General features: G+C 38.5%; 3 protein-coding genes across 5 annotated transcripts; 1 reads left to right on the top strand and 2 right to left on the bottom strand.

Annotated features, from left to right (window-relative positions):
* Positions 1 to 1362: 1362 nt before the first annotated feature.
* On the bottom strand, positions 1363 to 8163 carry LOC121881151. Of its 2 annotated transcripts, XM_042388807.1 has the most exons (9): positions 8034 to 8163; positions 7219 to 7339; positions 6674 to 7004; positions 6501 to 6590; positions 5715 to 5863; positions 5287 to 5394; positions 3385 to 4069; positions 2192 to 2295; positions 1363 to 2044 (listed from the first exon to the last, which is right to left on the bottom strand). In XM_042388807.1, exons 3-9 carry the CDS (start codon positions 6761 to 6763, stop codon positions 1942 to 1944), a joined length of 1329 nt encoding a protein of 442 aa, XP_042244741.1. In that variant the 5' UTR covers positions 6764 to 7004; positions 7219 to 7339; positions 8034 to 8163; the 3' UTR covers positions 1363 to 1941. The 2 variants fall into 2 exon arrangements, with proteins under 2 accessions (XP_042244741.1, XP_042244739.1); XM_042388805.1 differs by lacking the exon at positions 8034 to 8163 and having other exon boundaries at positions 7219 to 7963.
* Positions 8164 to 8526: 363 nt separating this feature from the next.
* On the bottom strand, positions 8527 to 9314 carry LOC121881060 (rho guanine nucleotide exchange factor 33-like). The gene is made up of 3 exons (XM_042388710.1): positions 9273 to 9314; positions 8891 to 9055; positions 8527 to 8706 (listed from the first exon to the last, which is right to left on the bottom strand). The coding sequence occupies exons 1-3, from the start codon at positions 9312 to 9314 to the stop codon at positions 8602 to 8604; spliced, it is 312 nt and encodes a 103-aa protein (XP_042244644.1). The 3' UTR covers positions 8527 to 8601.
* Positions 9315 to 11375: 2061 nt separating this feature from the next.
* Positions 11376 to 17418, top strand: cdkn3 (cyclin-dependent kinase inhibitor 3). Of its 2 annotated transcripts, none has more exons than XM_042388539.1 (8): positions 11376 to 11464; positions 13127 to 13223; positions 13362 to 13417; positions 13528 to 13572; positions 13729 to 13916; positions 15636 to 15667; positions 15809 to 15912; positions 17144 to 17418. In XM_042388539.1, the coding sequence occupies exons 2-8, from the start codon at positions 13144 to 13146 to the stop codon at positions 17305 to 17307; spliced, it is 669 nt and encodes a 222-aa protein (XP_042244473.1). In that variant the 5' UTR covers positions 11376 to 11464; positions 13127 to 13143; the 3' UTR covers positions 17308 to 17418. The 2 variants fall into 2 exon arrangements, with proteins under 2 accessions (XP_042244473.1, XP_042244474.1); XM_042388540.1 differs by having other exon boundaries at positions 13729 to 13951; positions 17144 to 17315.
* Positions 17419 to 19081: the final 1663 nt, after the last annotated feature.

Here is a 19081-nt window from a genome sequence, read left to right as displayed (position 1 = left end):
AATGAAAATATACAGTTCAATATGCCAAGCACTTACTAGACGTGTGCTTCACTTTGTACATCCTACTAATTGCCTTTCGATTGTCTCCTTTTCAAAGACTTTTTAATGCTAACACTCATTAAACAAGAGGTTGGAACTGTATTAAGTTTGCAGTTGAATATATGTAGAAATATATTCGGTTGCAAGTATTTGAGCATCGTGAAGAATTGGACTTTTTTTTTTTTTTTTTTTTTTTTTCTTCTGAGAAACACACTTTGTGCACTTTAGGCTGTACTGTTGAAGAGCCGCAGTTGTTATAGGTCATATGTTTGTAAATGCAGTGGTCCTATGCAGCTGTCAAACTCACTTTATACATGGATCAGGGCAGAAAAACACACAAGTCTACCACCTCACTTCTATTCCCCCCCCCCTCCAACAAACCCCAGACCCCCCCCGTCGAGTTTAGGAAAAGATAGAAACACCTGAGGATGTCTGATGTCAGCTGACAAAAAAAAAATCCTCCTCGCTTCGCTCTCACAGAACAGAGCGCTCCTCCTCCTCCTCCTCCTCCTCCTCCTGCCATTTGTGCAGCTGATGAGTTTCGGAGGATTTTTTTTTTTTTTTCTGTCCGTTTCCCTCGATCGACAAAGTTTTCCCAAGAAGTCAGTATTGGTGGGGTTGAGTTTGCCATGTTTTTCTTTTTGTTTTCTACGTTATTCCCAGCCCGACAGAATAACAGATTGGTTTTTTCCTCCGGTGGCACTGTAACAGCTTGATCCAGCAGTCGGTTTATTTGATGGTATGTGGCCTTTTAACTGCTTTGTATTAATGGTCTTGATGAGATTAATAAATCACCCAGTCTTATTTTGTACTGAACTACTCATTTCTCCTCTTGTTTTACTGTAACTAAAGTGGGTTTTTTTTTAAACAGGTATTGCAGAGGTTTTCCTCGCTGTAATCATACTGGTTATTAAAACATCCTCTTCAAATGTGCTTTGAATGTAAGTGATGGGGGGGTCAAAATCCACAGTGTGTCCACAGTTATTTTGTGCAAAAATGCATTTAAAAGTTGATTTGAAGCTTATATGAGGCCTCAGCAGTCTGGATTAGTCATATCATGTAGGTATCTGCCACATTTAGTCTTTTTAGTGTAAAATTCCCTCAAATTTGTGTTTCCCTGTTGAGCTGCGGTGGAAGTATAGTAACCAAAAGAGGAACTTTGGCACTAAAAATTCTGTAACGATGAAAGATATCTACTTGATTTGACTCATTTGGATGACTGAAGCTTCATATCAGCTTGAAATAAACTTTTAAATACATTTTTGCACAGAAGGAGGACTGTGGATTTTGACTCCCGTCACTTACACTGTAAGTGCATCATAAAGGGATCTTCTAATGGCCAGTATGAACAGGAGGAATATTTACAGCAAGAAAAAAGCTCTGATCGCTATTAAGTTATATAAAAGTTGTTATTTAGCACTTTTCTTAAGCTACAGATGGATATATCCTGGTCTTATATCAGGCAACATCTCTGAATGCTCAAGGAAATAAGGTTAAGCATATTCAAGTGGGGTTTTAAAAATAGAAATCAAGAAGGAAAGTGTGATTTCTTCATTTTCTTGCCAATGTTTCCTCATATTAGATGTTTTCTGCAGTGTCATTGTGAGACTTGTGCTCCTGCTGCTGCTGCTGTTTGAAACACAAACCCCCTTTTTTAGTTTTATCTATTTATCCTACAAGTGTCATCCTGAAGAAATATAACAGCTAAACGGATTCAGATTTAACAGACAATCAAGAGAAATCCATGTTTGTTTCACCGATTGTTCGTTCATGCATTTATGTTGCTGTTTCTGAGTCCGTCCGTCACAGAGCTCCAACACAGTATCTGCAGTTTTATGTGTGACAGTTTGGTTTTTTTTCCCACTGAGAGTCTTCTGGTCTCTTGAGGAGGGACAGCGGGGGTCAAACAGTGCTGCAGGGTCCCTCGCTGTCCTCGCTGTCGTCCCACAATCCTCCACTGTTCTGCACTGCTGCGTGGCCGCCTCGCTGCTGAACCAGGCCTGGTCTGAAGAAACCAGCAGCAGGAAACAAAAAAAATGATTATTTAACCAATCAAATTCAGGTTTAATCATGTGACTTACAGCTTCCTGCTTCAGTCATACCTGTAATGAGAGTAAGGAACAGGTAAAATCACTCTCATGAAGGCTCTCACCTCAGATTTTCTCTGCTCGGGTTGAAATTCTGAAAGCTTTGCCTCGCTGTAGCTTGGATCGGTACGAAGCCTTGTCTGTTGTCCTTCTCTGGAGCCGAATCAGCCTGATCCATGAGGTGATGTGGAGACACAGAGCAGGTTTGAGGGTATAAATAAACAGAAAACTGTGCAAGAAAATATGGTATTAAAGGATTTAAGAAAGACTAATCATATCATATTTGAAGATGGAGCCATAATGTTCTGCAGTGCTCATTAATAAGGATTTTGGTCCCTTTTGTTTGTTAGTTGGCAGCATTTCCAAAAAAAAAACAACTCAACAGATTTCACTGGAAAGTTGCACCATGAGCCAGTGATTTGTTTTTGGCGCAGATGCAGGAATCTGCGGTTTTTAAAGCATTACTTAACATTGCTAGATAAGCCATTTTTGGAACATTTTTATCTCAAGAGCCATTAAAATCTGGCAGATGTGTCCCGTTACTGCCTCGTATGTACACAAAGACAAGCTAATATATGTAGAAGTTTTAATGTGATTATAGCATCTTTCAAATTACTCTGACGGTCTACCACTAGGGGCACCAGATTCATAAATTTAAAGGTTTGTGCAGCCTTAATACAAGTAGATAATGTGCTCTTTTTGGAAGGTTTGTTGTCTGACACACTTTAAAAGCAAAAATGCACTTTTTTTTTTTATTATTCAAGCAGGTCAGAGAGGTTCTGTGAATGCTGAGTGCTTTATGTTGCCAGTTGCATCAACTGAATCCCCCTCTGTCAGAAGGAATAGGCGGACTCTCTGAAGTTCAGTCTCTTTAATCACCTGCACAGACGGTGAAGGACATGAGCTCTACAATAAGATGGTATATTATTATTTATTATGTATATATGTCTGTGTGTGTGTGGCATCTGAAATAGAAATGAAAATACATTAAAGTCCGGGACTACAAGGAGTTTTTAACAAGGGAACAAGGCTGTGTAGCTTTGTAAACTTTTCAAGGAGTGAAATATTGTAATCAGTTCCAAAACTAACTGGATGCCAATATAAATATTTAAGGACACATCAGATTTAGGGCTCTGGCTGTTGCATTTTATTGGTGTGAGCTGCCCACAGTCTCTTAGACAGCCAGAGACAAGAATCCTCTCACGCTGGACCAGTATAATTACACAACACAGCGCTTGTGTAATAAAAACTTAATTACCTGTTTGGACGGGTCATCCCAGATGGGCCTGAAGGCACTTTTCGGATGGAGAGGAGGTGACCCTTTCCTGACGCTGACCAGCCTCTTCCCGTAGGAGCTGACGAGGCATGGCGTGGGCCCGTCCACACACTGACCTGCGGGGTTTCTCAGAGGAGGGTGAGGGGTTAATCTGGGAATCTGCCACCTCAGACACACAGTCCTCTCTCTGGGTGCATCTCTGGACTGCTGCTGCTGCTGCTGGCTTAATGAGGGCTTCAAAAGCACCGGCACCTGGCTGTCCTCCTCTTCGTCCTCCCCACTGTTGCTGCCCATCGTCTCCCTGCGCAGGGTGCCATCAGGGCTGCAGGAGGTGACAGAGGAGTAGTCGAAGGCCGAGGTGTCGTCCTGGTCTGTCTCGCAGTCATCAAGGCTGTGGTTGGCATGAGGCGCCTCCAGCTCGTTGGTGCCTTTCCCAGTGGGCTGGCTGAAGGTGCCCTGGCCTGAGTCGCTGTTCTCTCCCCATCCTGGAGTCTCCGGAGTGAGGAGGGAGCAATAAGCGTGTCCGCAGGGCGCTGGCTGGTTCAGGACCGCCGCCCGGTCTCTTCCACAGCCCTTCCTCCTCACCGGACTGCAGGACCAGCACTCCAGACGCATCGAGTGACAGCCGTCAATCCCGTTAGTGAGGTTAACGGCCTGCTGGTCGTCTCTGTGGAGAGGAGAGAGGAGGTTACTGTACCAGGAGACATCAGCTGGTAGAATGAGGGACAGCAGCATGAAGGTTGTAAAAATCTGAGAAAAGAAAGTACCACATCATTTACTGAGAAACATAAAAGATCTAATCCACACTGTAAGGCCTGATTTGTCCGTCTGTTCAGACCTAAACCCTCTTCTCCACTCAAAAATGTGTTTTTCTTATTGTTACTTCACCTTGATGTTTGAGCTTCACTGTGCAGAGTTTGACACAAGAAGACGGTTTCAAAATCATCTAGTAAAGAGGAAAGTTTCACTTTGCTATCCTTAAACCTCCGTTAAGACGTCTACCTACAGGTATGATTAATGACATCACAACTAGTTTGAGCCAATCATGGTCCAGTATGCAGTTTAAACAAATTATTATTAGACTATTTTCATGTCTTTAAACAGTTCAGAAGGGGCTCTTTAAAATTTTCATCATCTTTCATCTTTTTATGAGCCTTTAGTTCAGTGAACTGATTTTTGTGTACCAAGAAGATGCTGGTGGCCACAGAGCATTAAAGTGAACAGCAACAACAGGAATGATGGAAACTGAAGAGTGAACAGAAGCTACACATGCAGCAAAAGATTTACCATGTTTTATCCCATTTACTGCGAAACACTGTTGCTAAATTTGCAAGTTTTATTGTTTTTTCCCTAACTTTTAGCTTTGGTTAGCAGCTGGTGACAGCTGTTTCAGATGATAGATGTTGGAACTTTGAGAAAAGTGATGGATTACTGATCTCAACTAGTTCAAAATGTCTGCAAATTGATTTTCACACTGGACTGAAATGAATGGACAACACCATCATGGATACCTGGAATGGATTTTTTTAAAATTCAGACAAAAACCTGCAAAAACACTGTTATGGTCCTTATGGTGCTTTAAACCCCAACTGCCTCAGATGGACAGTCAAAGCATTCAGATGTTACTGAAAGTAATAATGTGAGTGTTGCTGGAAAGATTAAGGTCTTCCCACCACAACTCCCCCTGGACATGTAGAGGTTTAAACAAAATCTACGTAGGAACAACATATAAAGAAGCATTTCTGAGGACAATGGTGCCAGTCATCTAAATACAGAACAAGGGTCATTTTTGCAAGTGAAAAAGACACTTCTGTCTACGTCTTTTGACTGCAGAGTCTCTCCTACCTGCTGTACTATCTAAAGCCAGCAGAGGGCAACACTCACCTCTGAGCTGCAGGGTTTGACTCCCCTCTGCCCTTCTGAGACTCTCTGGGATGATGGTTCCTCATGCAACAGTTTGCAGAGGATCCTCCGGCTGCTGAGTCAGAGCAGCTGTTGGTCATGCACAGAAGAAATTATATTTTAAACTCTGAACTTTAGTCAAAAACACAGAAGAACAGGCATTTCATATCAAACTGGGACAAAGGGCTGTACTATGATAAATCATCATTTTTAATCTGTTTTAGCTCATAGATCTATGTAAAGTCACCTTTAAGCCCATGTACTGGATTTATTTTACTTTTCAAAGGAAAAAATACCTAATCTGATGTTTTCCTGAGGCATAAATGTTACTTGAGTGTTTTTACATGATTAAAAAAACACACACATGCAGTTCATGATTAGACAGTTAATCCTTTCGATGATGCTCTCACCTGCTTCCTCCAGCTCCCTCTGCTTCCTCCCATCGGACATCTTCCTCCAGAATCACATGACAGCGAGACAAAACGCCCCTCAGCGCTCGCTCGGTTCCCAGAAGGAGGCTGCAGTCAGGATGCTCTTTACCCGTCCACTGCAACAAGTTCTAGAGGAGGAAGGTGAGGCAGAAATAAGCAAATCAGTCAGTGTTAAAGTGAGTAGGAATGATTTTCAGTTTATCTCCAGTCTTCAGTAGGGCTGCCAATTATTTTCTTGATTAATCAAGTCAGAAAATAGAGAAAAATGCCTGTTATCATCTCTTAAAGCTCAAAGAGACGTCTTCAAAATACCCTGTTTTGTCTGATCAACAGTCTAAAATCCAAAGATATTCAGATTACTATCATGCATGACACAGAAAAGCTTAAAATCCTCAAGTTTGAGAAGCTGCAACCACTGAATGTTTGGCATTTTTGCTTAAAAAATGGTTAAAACGGTGATTCAGTTATCAAAAGTTGCAGATCAATCGACTTATTGTTGCAGCTTTAAACAATCAGTTAACTTAAATATATGTATTTAATGTTTAATATCTTTAAAAGCGTTTCTAAACCTTCCAACAATCCACTGATCTTTCCCCCCACTTTTCTTTAAACATCCTCACGTTTTTTATTTTCTGATTGTGTTTTTCAGGTGTTGGACGTCTCATTCTGGGCTGCAGTTTCAACTTTAGCTTCGCTCAGCTCAACTTTAGGGTCAGCGTTCGCCTGCAGTGTCACTGACTCGACTCACCGTCTCTGCTGACTCACCTGAATGTGACTCAGGTAGCTGTGGATGCGAGAGACGGGTGCCAACAGCAGAGACAGCAGTTTCATTTCCTCTCTCTCCATCTGGCCACTCTGTAAATGGCAGACAGAAAATATCCATCAGCATGTTTGGTTTCTAGTCCACTATGACTGATTACTGTTAACGCTGTAATTACCTGTGTTTTGTGACTTTTCTCGGGATGATTCAATCTGTTGAACTCCAGGGAGAGGAATGATGCCAGGGTTGTTGTGTATCCAAGGTACATATCAGAAAAAGCTGTCTGGAAAATGAGAGTGATTATAAGCACCCTCAGAGTTCAACGCAATCACCTGAATCATTTTTTTAGAAAGAAAAAGGATCTACTTGCATCGTTTTGGCCGATAAGCTGCACCAGGATGTCTCCAACCAGAGATTTCCAGTGTTCAGCAGATAGTCGTTCCTGCAGGGTGTTCCTGAAGAGCAGATGTCGCTGTAACAGCTGCTCCACAAACTTCAGATACGTCTGACTGGATACAACAACACAGATAACAAGATTTTTTTGATGTTTTACTGTACAGATACAGATGTGTATTCACTGCAGATGAGAAAACATTCACATTTTATAGAGATCTTTTCCATTTCTGCTTCCTCATGTTGTGACTTTCCATGCTAGGTCAGTTTGAATCAACTTTCTTTCTTTGTACAGTAGACAAAGAAAGATGGAAGCTGTTTAGTACTTACTATGGTTCTACAGTCATCAGGTGGGCCGGTGGTGTCTTGTATTTGTCATATAGCTGGTTTAAGGTTGATACGTACTCCCACTCAGAATGGAGAAGCTGCATCGCCACCTGATGTCGTGCATCTGCTCCAAAAAAAAAAAAAGTCAAGTCAAGTCTGTCCTAAAACAATTGCATTATGAAAGAATCTTCTGATGGCCAGTATGAAGGAATGATTAAGGGAAAAAAAAACCTGTTTCAATGTTCATATGGACACCTGACTGTTGTTTTAAGACAGACCTAAAAAACTGCAAACCTATCCTTTTCTTTACGAACAGCAATTCGTATAATATGATATTTGTTGTTTTATATGTGACTGAATCAGAAAATGACACGACATGAACACAGACAGAGGTAGAGACATGAAATACATACAGAAATATACTAACAAACCACATATACCAACATGTGTAAATTCACAGAGGAGCTGAAGAGCTTTCAAGCGATCACTGAACCTCCAGTGGCTCCTGTAACATGATGATGTCTGCTTTCTTATGGTTAAAAGGTTTAAAATTGTGTATCCCCTAATATACATGTTTCCTATGGCAGCACAAGCTTGTTTTGTTCCTGATGTGTGATGCTGTTTTGTCACTGCACAAGGAAATAAACTAATACTGGATTTTTTACAATCCTTAAAATGGTTATTGAACATTTTACCATACACATATTTTGTCAAAAAGATATTTGGTACAGTTGAAAGCAAATGTAACATGCAGCTTGAATCACAATTGTGTTTTTCTACTAATCTGACAGATGATGTTGACCTCTGTGTGAGCTCACCTGTGCCTTCGTTCAGTCCAGCTTTGAGGCCCTGCAGGAAACAGTGGAGGAGCAGTTTTCCTCTGGACAGGCAGGCCGAAGGACCAGATGAACAGTCACAGTGACTCCGTCCCCCGGCCGGCTCGACTGGATCACTGCATCACAACAGTGGACGGACGCCAAAATGTCTGATTTATCTGATTTATTACATGTTTTTAACATACAAAGATATGTTGTATCATGCATTATCATACTGTAATCACAGTGTTTTCTCCACCTGCTGACCAGGTCAAATCAGCTAGTTTTTGACTGCTGTGATTGTATTTTAATCATCATCATCATGACATAAATGAATCACGACAATATTATCAGATTATATTATTTTCTCAATTAGTTGTTTGACCTGTAAAATGTCAGAAAATGGTGAAAAGTCGATCACTGTATTTTTCACTGTATAATATTTCTCATAAACCTTCAGATAAATGGTCTGTGAGAAGCCACTGATCATCGGGACTTTGAATCAATTTGTTTAAACTAATAATGCAAAGCTAGTCTTCTTATCTGAGCTGCTCTGTAGTTAATATCTGTGTTACCTTTCTCTCTGTTTTGACATGGAGCTCTTTCCATCCTCCCGAGGTCTCTGTCTGTTACTGTAGAGCTGCAAGACCTGACACTGCATCACACCAAGTTCCTCCTGCAGGATGACAAATGAGTTTCAATAAGCATCATTTAATACTGTGTTATATCTGTTTATGATGCACAGTCCTGGAGAGAACTCCCTGCAATATGTTTCTGTGGTTAATTTTCCTTCCTCTTTTAATCATCGTGGGAGTCTAACTAAACTTTACACACTTGATTTGTCTCTAACAGGCTCTCACCCGCAGAGACTCGACCAGCGCCTCCAACCGTAAAGCCTTTTTCTGACAGGTCCTCCTGTTCTCCTCCAGCTCCTCCCTCAGGTAAGTGTCTCCATGTTGGATCTGACTGAGCTCCAGCAGGGCGCTCGTGAAGCCGGTCTTCAGCTCCGAGACCATGCATTGTAACTGAGGGAGACATCAGGTGGAAATATGTTAATCAGAAATATCAGATTTATTTATCACAATGCACAACAGAATGTATCTTTACACATTGATCTCCTAAACTGCACTCAGACTGGATTTATTTTCCATCTGCTGCTGATTTTGCAAGAAGTCAGAGCTTGAAATTTACAGCGAACTGTCTCTTTAACAAACTCTAGCTGATGGGGAAAGCACAGAATACCTTGGAGATTTCAGTGACAAGCTCGGCCTCTTGAGGCTTCATGACCTGTTCAGAGAGAGAGACACAAACAAAGCTGTGTGCAAACACTCAACAGTGATTAATGTTCATCACACACTGTGCAGCTTAAATGACCTTTTTTGACTATTACCGGCCGTCAGTCAGCTGGCAGACTGTAGATAAAAACAGAGTGTAGGTGCATGTTCTCCTGTGTCCTCCCAACATAGATCAGATAGTGTAGCAGCAGACACACAATGGGAACAAAACAGGGGAAGTCAACCTGTTTTTCTCACAGTAAAGTGAATCCTTAACCTCTTTCTAACCGAATGCTCACACACATTATAAGAAACTGGCTTTAATTTAGCATCTACATAAGGTTTGACTGAAGAGTTATGATTTCAAGCACAAAAAAATGCAAAATCTGTCATCATTTATTCTTTCTACCTCAGTCTATTTAAACCAAAGGAGTCAGAATAACATGTTTAACCTGTAATAAAGACTTTCATGTCTGTATACGTGTTTGTTTGTAGTACCTGCTCAGATGTTGCCCCTGCCAGCAGCCCCTCTGCTAAGGAAGTGGCAAGCCAGCCAAAGAGCTCAGCCCTGCAGGGGAAAAGGCTGCAGGAGCCAAGATCCCTCCTTATAAGTCTGCTGACAGAAGGACAGGCACGGATCAGCAAAAAATATGAAATATGAAATAAGCAATAACCTAATGTTTTAACAGCAAATTAACCAAATAAAAATCCCTCTTTTAGAGGTTAATTATAGCTATCCTTAGGTCATTTTAGAGCACTTTTGTGTAATCAAAATATGAAAAAAAACCCATTTTCAGTGTAGGTTACAAGACTATGATACACATACTATCTAGTTAAAAAAAAAAGTGATTATGCTTAAAAGCACAATGATAATTCAGCTGTCCAAGTGTTCAAGAATCCTTCAGAAAAAATCAAGCAATGAAGCAAAAACAAAGCCACAGGAAACTCACCTCAGCTACAGCTCTGCAGTATTTATACTCCAGACATTTGAAAAGATGCAGTGATTCATAAAATCCTCAAAATGTTCCGTTTCTCTCTTTCTGTGCTAAAACTTTCAGTTTCAGTCATTTGCGGTGTTTGAAGGCGGTGAAGCTTCATGTTGCTGTGTGCTGACAGCAGATGTCCTGCATGACGCTCACTCAGCATCTCTGTGATCTACTGAGGAAGTCAGGTCGAGTATGAATCATGTAAATGCCCTGCTGGAAAAATAACTTTATTATAGAGACATTTACAGTAATTCGGATATTGTTGTACATTTTATTATTAATCGACCTTCACGTGATCCGGTTTGTGCTTTTTTTTTTAATTTAGGTCACATGGCACTAAAATACTGCTCATAGTTTTTAATATGGAAATGTGAAATTGGGTCAGTGGAAGTGTTGTAGATCTCCTATAAATGATAAATTCCAGTGTTTTCCAATGTACGTGAAATATCGATAAGATAAAGGTAAGAAAACAGATAAAGATCTACTATATTATTATAATAGAATAAATTAAAAAAAAGAAAGAAATTACATAAATCTGAGATATCACACTAAAAAGCGTGATATATTATATACAATACAATTCAAAGACTTTATAAATGAATTATTTGTGAGAAATAAATCCAGAAATTAGGTGATGCAACACCAGCAGCTATAATTTGTATACGATATATGATGTAAATATCTGTATATGTGTATAAATATTAATAATAAATACAATATAACGCATAAAAACATATTAAAGTACGGTATATAGTGTTGTATGTATATGCAGTTTTATATGTTTTTTAAGTATGTTTGTTTATTTATCAGGCCAATCGTTTTATTTTAAAAGAAGCTCTAAAATATCGATTGAAATATGACTCTACTGATTCATTGACGATCATTGAATAAACAAATTCTATCATTAAACTCAAGAAAACAGATAAAAATTTCTCTTTTTTTAAAGTTTGTCTCATTTGAGGGTTGTCGCCACTCATCGCAGCCTTCACTCCGCCCGTCTGGATCAGTCGGTAAATTAAATCGAGCGCACAAATGCGTGTACGTTGTGTTTTGGAAGGGGCGTGGTTAAGGGGAAATACTTGAATCTGATTGGCTGCTGGGCCCACGGAATTTTCAAACCGAGGTAGCAGCTGACGGAGCTGTCAAAACAGCGGACGGGAGGAGTTCGAGACCGGTGAGGAATAAAGAAAAAGCTGCAGATATATTGTATATTTGTACATTTATATGAATGTCTGTAATACTACACGGCTGTCTTTTCTTTCTGGTAACTGTTAGAGAAAGATTTAATATCATTCTTCTCCGTTTTGCTTAAGCTAGCTAATGTTAGCAACAATTTCTCTACGAGCAACGTTCATACAAACGACTCCAGGCAGAAACGTTACCGTCAGTTCTGCAATAAGAATAATATTTATACTTTGTCACATAATATGTTGTCTTTATTGTAATAATCGTAATACATTTCTAATATTGAAAAGTGTTTCACTATTTCATGTTTAATTCATATTTTACTGGTTAGTGTGGAGCCATAGCTCCTCGTGTTGAACACTTATTTAAAGCTGTGGTTCTCAAACTGGGGTCCGGGGACCCCAAAGGGTCGTTGGGGGGTTTCCAGGGTGTCCCCAGCAAAAAGGGGAATCATTTATTTTCTTTATAACTCCATCCATAAGCAAAACAATGACAAAATGTGTTACTATTTTGGACATGGGTTTCATACACTTTCTGTTATAAAACATTTAAACCAAAAATGTTATCAGATGGGGGTCTGTGGTCTAAGTTTTGTCAGTTTAGGGGTCCTTAATATGAAAAAGTTTGAGAACCACCGGTTTAAAGGACCATACCTAACATGGCTTAACATGTTTTCACCAATTTAGAACAAAATACATGATGCTATACTATACAATGCAGGAGGTGGACACAATAAGATAAAAACACCTGCACAATATAATTCAATACAAAACAAAATCCCTGCAAAAAATACTTTTTTGTGAGGTAAACAAAATAAAATGCCTCAGAAATTACGTGTGTGGTAAAACAATCGAATCTCTCTTGACAGTTTTGACAAAAACTGAACATTATGAGCTTCACAAAGGTAGTATTTTTACTGCATGGTTATTGCATCATGTTTAGAGCTGCAACGATTAGTCAATGGACATAAAATTAATCTTGTTTTCAGAAAAAATGTCCAAATTCTCTGGTTCCAGCTTCTTAAATGTGAATGTTTTCTGGTTTCTTTAGTCCTCTACGACAGTAAACTGAATAACACCTTCAGCTATGAGAAACAGTGATTGACATTTTTCACCATTTTCAGACATTTTATTGACCAAACAACTAATCAATTCACCAAGCAAAATAATCAACAGATAAAATAAATAATAATAAAAAATCGTTAGTTGCAGCCCTAATTATATTGTACACCTTGTATTGTTTTTACACAATGCAATTGTTGTTTTTTTTAACAAATTTATTGTTCCGTTTATTTCTGTACAGTATTGGAATCAACTTGCAGAGACTTTAAACCAGCAAATATCATATACCTTTTTGTCAAAGTTGTATGTTAGTATTGTGCTTATGTTGTTTTTTAGCCATCTATGTAGTTGTATAATTAGACTATATGATACATATTAGTAACATAACTTGGAAAAAAAAGGCAGATGTAATTTAAAGTGATGATTTGTCTGTTTGAATCAAGTTTAGGGTTTGTGCTCGTTGATTTTCATACTGAATAGAAATGACCAGAAATCATCGAAGGAATACGTCCAAATTATCTAAAAAGACCCTTGAGATAAGATTACAGAGTTGTCGTTTTATTCTTTAACTGCTTCTTGCTTTCTTACAGTCTGGAGGACTGAAGTCATGAGGACGAGTGAGTTTGACTCCTCATCTGAAGAGGAGGAGGTCGGAGAGGAGCAGCTGACTCCCTTTCACATTTCCTGGTAAGTTTCAGCTGTTCTTTCTTGGACGACTAAAAATTGTGTGATTTATGAGGGTCATTTTTTTGAGGTTTTTAAATAGAAAAAATGTAAAACAAGCATCACTTTGTTCATGTATTATATATTTTGTTTGGCCGTAAGGTTGCCTCTGTCCATAGTGGAGTCCTCCCAGTTTCTTGGGATATGTGCGCTACCAGGTAAAGTGGTGTTTTATTATTTTACATTCTTCATGTTACTGTTCTTACTTCATTTGTAAGATTTTGTGCGACAGATCATTAAAAAAAATGTTTCTTTCATCTAAATTCAGGTTGCAAATACAAAGATATCCGCAGGAGTCTGCCAAGAGATGTTGGTAAGGCGACTTTCTTCATGATGGTTAAATTAAAAATACTCTCTCAAGCTAATCTTATCTTTTATTTAGACTTTTCGGAAGTGTCTAGTACCTGTAGATTTGTGAGAGTGACGGTGAGCCAGCAGCTGTTTGCAAGTTTTATTGTCTCATTCACAGAGGAGCTTCAGAGTCAGGGGGTGCAGGATGTGTTTGTTTTCTGCACCAGAGGGGAACTCGCCAAATACAGGGTTCCCTCCCTGCTGGATGTCTACCAGCAGCGGGGCTTCACAGTTCACCACATGCCCTTCCCAGATGGAGACGTTCCTGAGCTGGAGCAGTGCTGTCAGATCCTCAAGGAGCTGCAGGTCAGCCTCGAGAACAACAGGAGGACGGTGATCCAGTGAGTTTAACGACCCCTCAGACTGTGATTTAGAACAAAAACGTGGAAAAAAAGCAGACCAGGCAACATATTTAAAGTCCCCCTCAACTCAAAAATGTGTTTTGCTTATTGTTGTTCCTTCAGTTGGATGTTTGAGCTCCGCTGTGCAGAATGATGTATGTGCAGAGTTTGACACTAGAAGGCTGTTTTCACATTTATCTGCTGAAGAAGGAAAATCTCAGTTTAAGACGTCTACGAGCATCATTTGCGACCAATCAAGGGCCAGTATACAATTTACATAAGTGTGATATGGAAACTTGAAACTTCCAGTGCACAAACACTGAGAATAGACTTTTAGGAGAGTAGGAGACATCTTGTATCCAGCAGCTTAACTTTTGAAATGAAACATATTTGCATATTCATAGCGTAGATATAGATTCAAAGAGTCCGGATCTTAAATGAGGTAGAAGGAGAAGATGCCATTTTAAGGATTTTTAATAAGGTCACTGAACATTTTTTTGGTGGAAAAACATGACTGAGACAATTTATTATTCCAAGCAGAGGATTTTTATATGTCCTAAAACCTGTCTAGAGGGGATCTTTAATATAAAAAAAATCCCTATTAAAAAGTTCAATCAGTGTTAAAAAACATAACCATGAAGAGAAACTTTTAATCACTGAGATTATTTCACATTTCCTAGTTTACCTTCCTTTTGGTTCTGGAAAAAATGGAACAAAAAATGGCTTCATACATATAAAATACTTCATGTGCGTTAGTCTCAAACTGATGTTGAAAGAGGTTTACAAGTTGTCATGTAAAGGCAAATCAATGGTTTAGTGCTTTGCCTCAAAAAAGCTGCAAAAACATGAACATGAGAAACTCTAATAATACCGTTAAAATCAATCACTGCAAAGGATGAACCTTATTTTCCCAGCTGCATTGTTTTATTAATTTAACAGAGCATATTTATACTTGCAATAATACAAATACTTAGATTAAAATACTGAAACAGAAGGAAACACTTCTATTTCTCTACCCAAACTATTAAACATGCCTCATTTCAAGATGTTTGTTTTGTTTGGCAGAGAGATGTTTCATAAATTACAACCAAACAAAAGGAGCATAAATGAAATGGAAAGTAATCATTGAGTGTTTACATGATAAATTATCATCCTTGTATCTGAATGTGACAGATTTAGATCACAGTTAAACAGTTTAAGTGTTTACATGAAGCATTTTTATTCTCTTAAGCAGTAAAATGCTTTATGTAAACGCAGCTACTCACAACAACAGACCAGTGTGATGAAATGAAGGTTGTCGGTTCGTGTCACTCGATTAAACCAGAACATGTAAAGTCTGCAAAGCTTTCAGCTGCTGCTGAAAGGCCGCCGAGAGGCTCTTCAATCCCCGAGTGAGCTTACAAAGCTGCTCACCAGGCAACAGGAAGAAACTGGTTGTACTGGTGTGTGAGTGTGTTTGGTTATGTAAATGTGAAGCAGGGAATCGCTGCTACCTGAACATGCAAACAACGAAAGGTTGAAAATAGACATTGATGCAGTCAAACCTTCTGTGACATCATCAGATTTTGTGTTTTTTTTTTAATATTTGAAAGTTATTTAAACACTTTTATTCCACGTGTTTGCTTTCAGCTTTATAAACATGCATTTGATAAGATTTTTCCCTTTTTTTTCCTCCATCTTTCAGCTGTTATGGAGGCTTGGGACGCTCTGGATTGAGTAAGAATATTTGACTTTGATTCTCTAAATATAAATGTTAAACAGTTTGACCTTTTTAAAAAAAATACAAAATCATCTCGACTGGTTTTTCTTTCACGTCTCTGATCACACGGCTGTCTCTCTGTGTTCTCTGCCGTTCAGTCGCCGCCTGTCTGCTGCTTCAGCTCTCTTTCACAATGACGGCAAACAAAGCCATCGAAATCCTCCGGGAGCACAGAGGAGGAGGAGCGATACAAACAGTGAAGGTGAGTCGTTTTCTTTCTTCTTCTCTGAATCTGGACAATCATGCTGGTGTGGTTTTTTTTCCCACGGGTTCTTGACATCCTTGAAAGTGTTTGAATGAGAGAGAAAAAAAAATCAAGGCCTTGTAAGTTTTTGAAAGTAGACATAAATATACATGGGTCATTGAAAGTGCTTGAATTTATATAGTTTGTGGAAGAATAGAGTATTGTTTTGCTGCGTTAGAGAAGGCGAGAGACCACATAGTCTGTGAGTTTCTGTAAAGCCTGCTAGTTCTCATTATAACAATTCTGTGTTGTAGCAGTAATTAACTGTGATTGATCCGTGTCTCAAACTATGCTGTGTCGGGTCCTTGAATTTTAGGAAATTGGGCCTGTAAAGTCCTTGAAAAGTCCTTGAATTTAATGTTTAAGAAGGTGTCATAGATTGATTTTCCTCTTTTCATGCAGGTGCAACTGGTTTGCATTAAATTCAGTAAAATAACTACGCAGAGACTCAGAACTTCTTTGGTAATTATATAAATTTCTCCATGGTGGTACGTTTATTTTTGAGAGAAAGCATTCAAGTGCTACGCAATGCTTTCAATAAATCAACCACACAAGACAAACAATAAGCAAACATGGTATTTGTGAAAACGGATAATGGTAAATTACAGCCTGACTGATAAATCAGCCTCACGATCTTATTGGCCGATATTAGCAGTTGCCGTATATGTCGGCCGATAAATAACAAAACATTTTAGTACAGATGTGCCAAAGATATGTTTATGGTAATTCATAAATGGTAAAATAGCACCAAAATATGCAAATACGTTTTATTTATTTACTGCAAAATCTCCTTCTCAGTAAATATATTGTTCACAATTCTTTAATAACCAAATTTAAGAGATCCTCATTAAAAATATTTCTTTATGTTATACCTCTATAAAAATAAAAAAAGGACTATCCACCAATATACTGTTGTCTAAAAACCCTTATCAGTATCACCATGTAATGACAATGTAAATATAAAGACACAATCTTGTTTCAAGCCTCTAGACATTAATTATGATTCAGTACTGAAATGCCAGTAATAAAGCTGATGGTGTGTTTTGGAAAATGAGCAGTAAAGTAAATTATATGTAATTATTGTTAACATTCAAAACGACAGCTGTGTTACTCCTTTTTAAAAATGAATGATTGCTTTGTGTTTTTAAGTTTCTCATTAACTGACGGCTTGATTTTTGCTTTTCCGTAGCAATACAACTTCCTCCACGAGTTTCGGGAAAGATACGCAGCCTACCAGGAGAGCCGAGAGGTCTGTACAGAGCGATCGGTGTCTCGGTGATCTCCGCTCCTTCTCTTCAAATCATGAGCCGTGAAAATATTCATCTCTTCAAATTTGCTGTGATTCTTTTCTGATTGTATGTGTGATATAATTGTATTCTCTCATGACTGCACTTTAAAAGAATACTCTAATATATTGCTTGCTGTCATCCTCATTATAATCAAATAAAAGACTTGATGAGGAAATCCTGCTGCTAAATGAGTTCATAGCATGTTGCTGCATTTATAACATTTAAATCAATGGGAAAAGGTCGCCTGCTGTATCTGTACTGTATTTATAGTATTACTAGAATTAAACCGGACAGGAGCTTTTCAGGTGTCAACTAACCTTTTAGGAGCAATATATTGATATTTGTTTAACAGATACAGTATATTCAATGAGATGCATTTTACTGGTTTTTCTTACTGCAAACACTACAAACCAGAACTTTCTCACTCTGTTTAATAGTTCAGTCATATCACCTTTTATATACTATCACATTTAACTGCTGTGTTCAGGTTGGCATCCCAGATTCAGCTAATACAGCCCCTGATGTCCACACAGCCATGTGTCTCTGCACATTAACCAAATGTAAACTGGCTCTAGGGATCAAAATATCAGTCGGTCGGTTCACCACTTTGGTCCAGAGTGAAATATCTCGACTATCAGATGGTTGCTGGGACATTTTGTACAGATGTTCACGGTTCCCAGAGGATGAATCCTACTGACTTTGATGATCCTCTGACTTTTCATCTAGCATTGAGTCAAAACTATAATTAGTTTATGACCAAACACCTGTAATGACATTTCCATCAGCCTCACATGTATAGTTTAATGCTTAATAGCAAATGTTAGCATGTTAACTAAGATGGTGTACGTTTCAACATTACATGTACTATTTAATATCAGTCCACTGTCATTGTGACATGCTGACATTAGCATTTAGCTTAGTACAGCCTCACAGGGCTGTTAGCATGACTCTAGACTCTTATGCTGGGTGACATTTCCATACTACAGACTAGTTGTATAAAGTATATACTATCAACTAAAACAATACTGTTTTATGCTGTTAGTATCAACACTAAACTGTTTTATACCAACAAGAAATGATACAAAGCTTGAATGTCAAACTTCAACTATAGAATGCTTCAGCCAGTTAAACTAAACAGACAGCAAAATGTTTTTCCAAAACTTTAATTATATATATGTTGTTTTCTGAGCTGTTTCCCAGCATCCATAGTTTTAATCCGGTGCAGCCAGCTCCTCCAGTTTCATGGTGAAGTGTGTTGTTAGAGAATAATGTCCATCAACAACACACTACATATTCAAAACCTGCTTATATTTAATATGAAGTACTTGGGAAACAACATTAGTCTCGTTAGAAAATGAATATGTAAGGACTGACGTGCATTTCATCTGTTATTTTTCAGAGCACTCGGTTCGACATCACTCATGCTACTCAGACAACCAGAGTTACACAAGTAACCTAGTTTAAATAAGTTTAATCGCGTCACTGTTTCACATCCTGAAAAAACCCTTGATATTAAGTAGCTGTTATAACTAATCAGGATTTCTTGGTTGGATCATAAAGTATAAAATGGTCTGACATGTCTAATTATGACGAAGCCTTTAAAAAGTCAGTAGGAATGCTGTTTTCATCTTGACGCCTTCTGTTCTGGTAACAGAACAAATTTATTTCATATATAGCTGCTCTTTGATCTTAAGATTTACACCAAGAAAAAAAAAGTGGTCACTGATTATATATGTATGTCCTTGTGTCCATCCATGAGATAAACCTTGTATTTATTTTTTGCCTGTTCATGCACTCCATCAATTTAAAAGAATTGAGTTGAAATGACATCCAGTCCA

The sequence above is a fragment of the Thunnus maccoyii genome, chromosome 16 (assembly GCF_910596095.1).
Source record: "Thunnus maccoyii chromosome 16, fThuMac1.1, whole genome shotgun sequence".
Lineage (NCBI taxonomy): Eukaryota > Metazoa > Chordata > Actinopteri > Scombriformes > Scombridae > Thunnus > Thunnus maccoyii.
The sequence above is the reverse complement of the archived record's forward strand: the minus strand, read 5'-3'. Positions and strand labels throughout refer to the sequence as shown.

Coding starts and splice junctions, on each gene's coding strand:
- LOC121881151 (XM_042388807.1), bottom strand. CDS start 6,763: ATGTACCTTGGATACACAACAACCCTGGCATCATTCCTCTCCCTGGAG. Junction 5,864..6,500: donor GCTACCTGAGTCACATTCAG/GTGAGTCAGCAG, acceptor TTCCTCCTCTAG/AACTTGTTGCAGTGGACGGG. Junction 5,395..5,714: donor GAGGGAGCTGGAGGAAGCAG/GTGAGAGCATCA, acceptor CATGACCAACAG/CTGCTCTGACTCAGCAGCCG.
- LOC121881060 (XM_042388710.1), bottom strand. CDS start 9,314: ATGAAGCCTCAAGAGGCCGAGCTTGTCACTGAAATCTCCAAG. Junction 9,056..9,272: donor TTGTCACTGAAATCTCCAAG/GTATTCTGTGCT, acceptor TGTCTCCCTCAG/TTACAATGCATGGTCTCGGA. Junction 8,707..8,890: donor CGCTGGTCGAGTCTCTGCGG/GTGAGAGCCTGT, acceptor GTCATCCTGCAG/GAGGAACTTGGTGTGATGCA.
- cdkn3 (XM_042388539.1), top strand. CDS start 13,144: ATGAGGACGAGTGAGTTTGACTCCTCATCTGAAGAGGAGGAGGTCGGA. Junction 13,917..15,635: donor AGATCCTCAAGGAGCTGCAG/GTCAGCCTCGAG, acceptor TCCATCTTTCAG/CTGTTATGGAGGCTTGGGAC. Junction 15,668..15,808: donor CTTGGGACGCTCTGGATTGA/GTAAGAATATTT, acceptor TCTGCCGTTCAG/TCGCCGCCTGTCTGCTGCTT.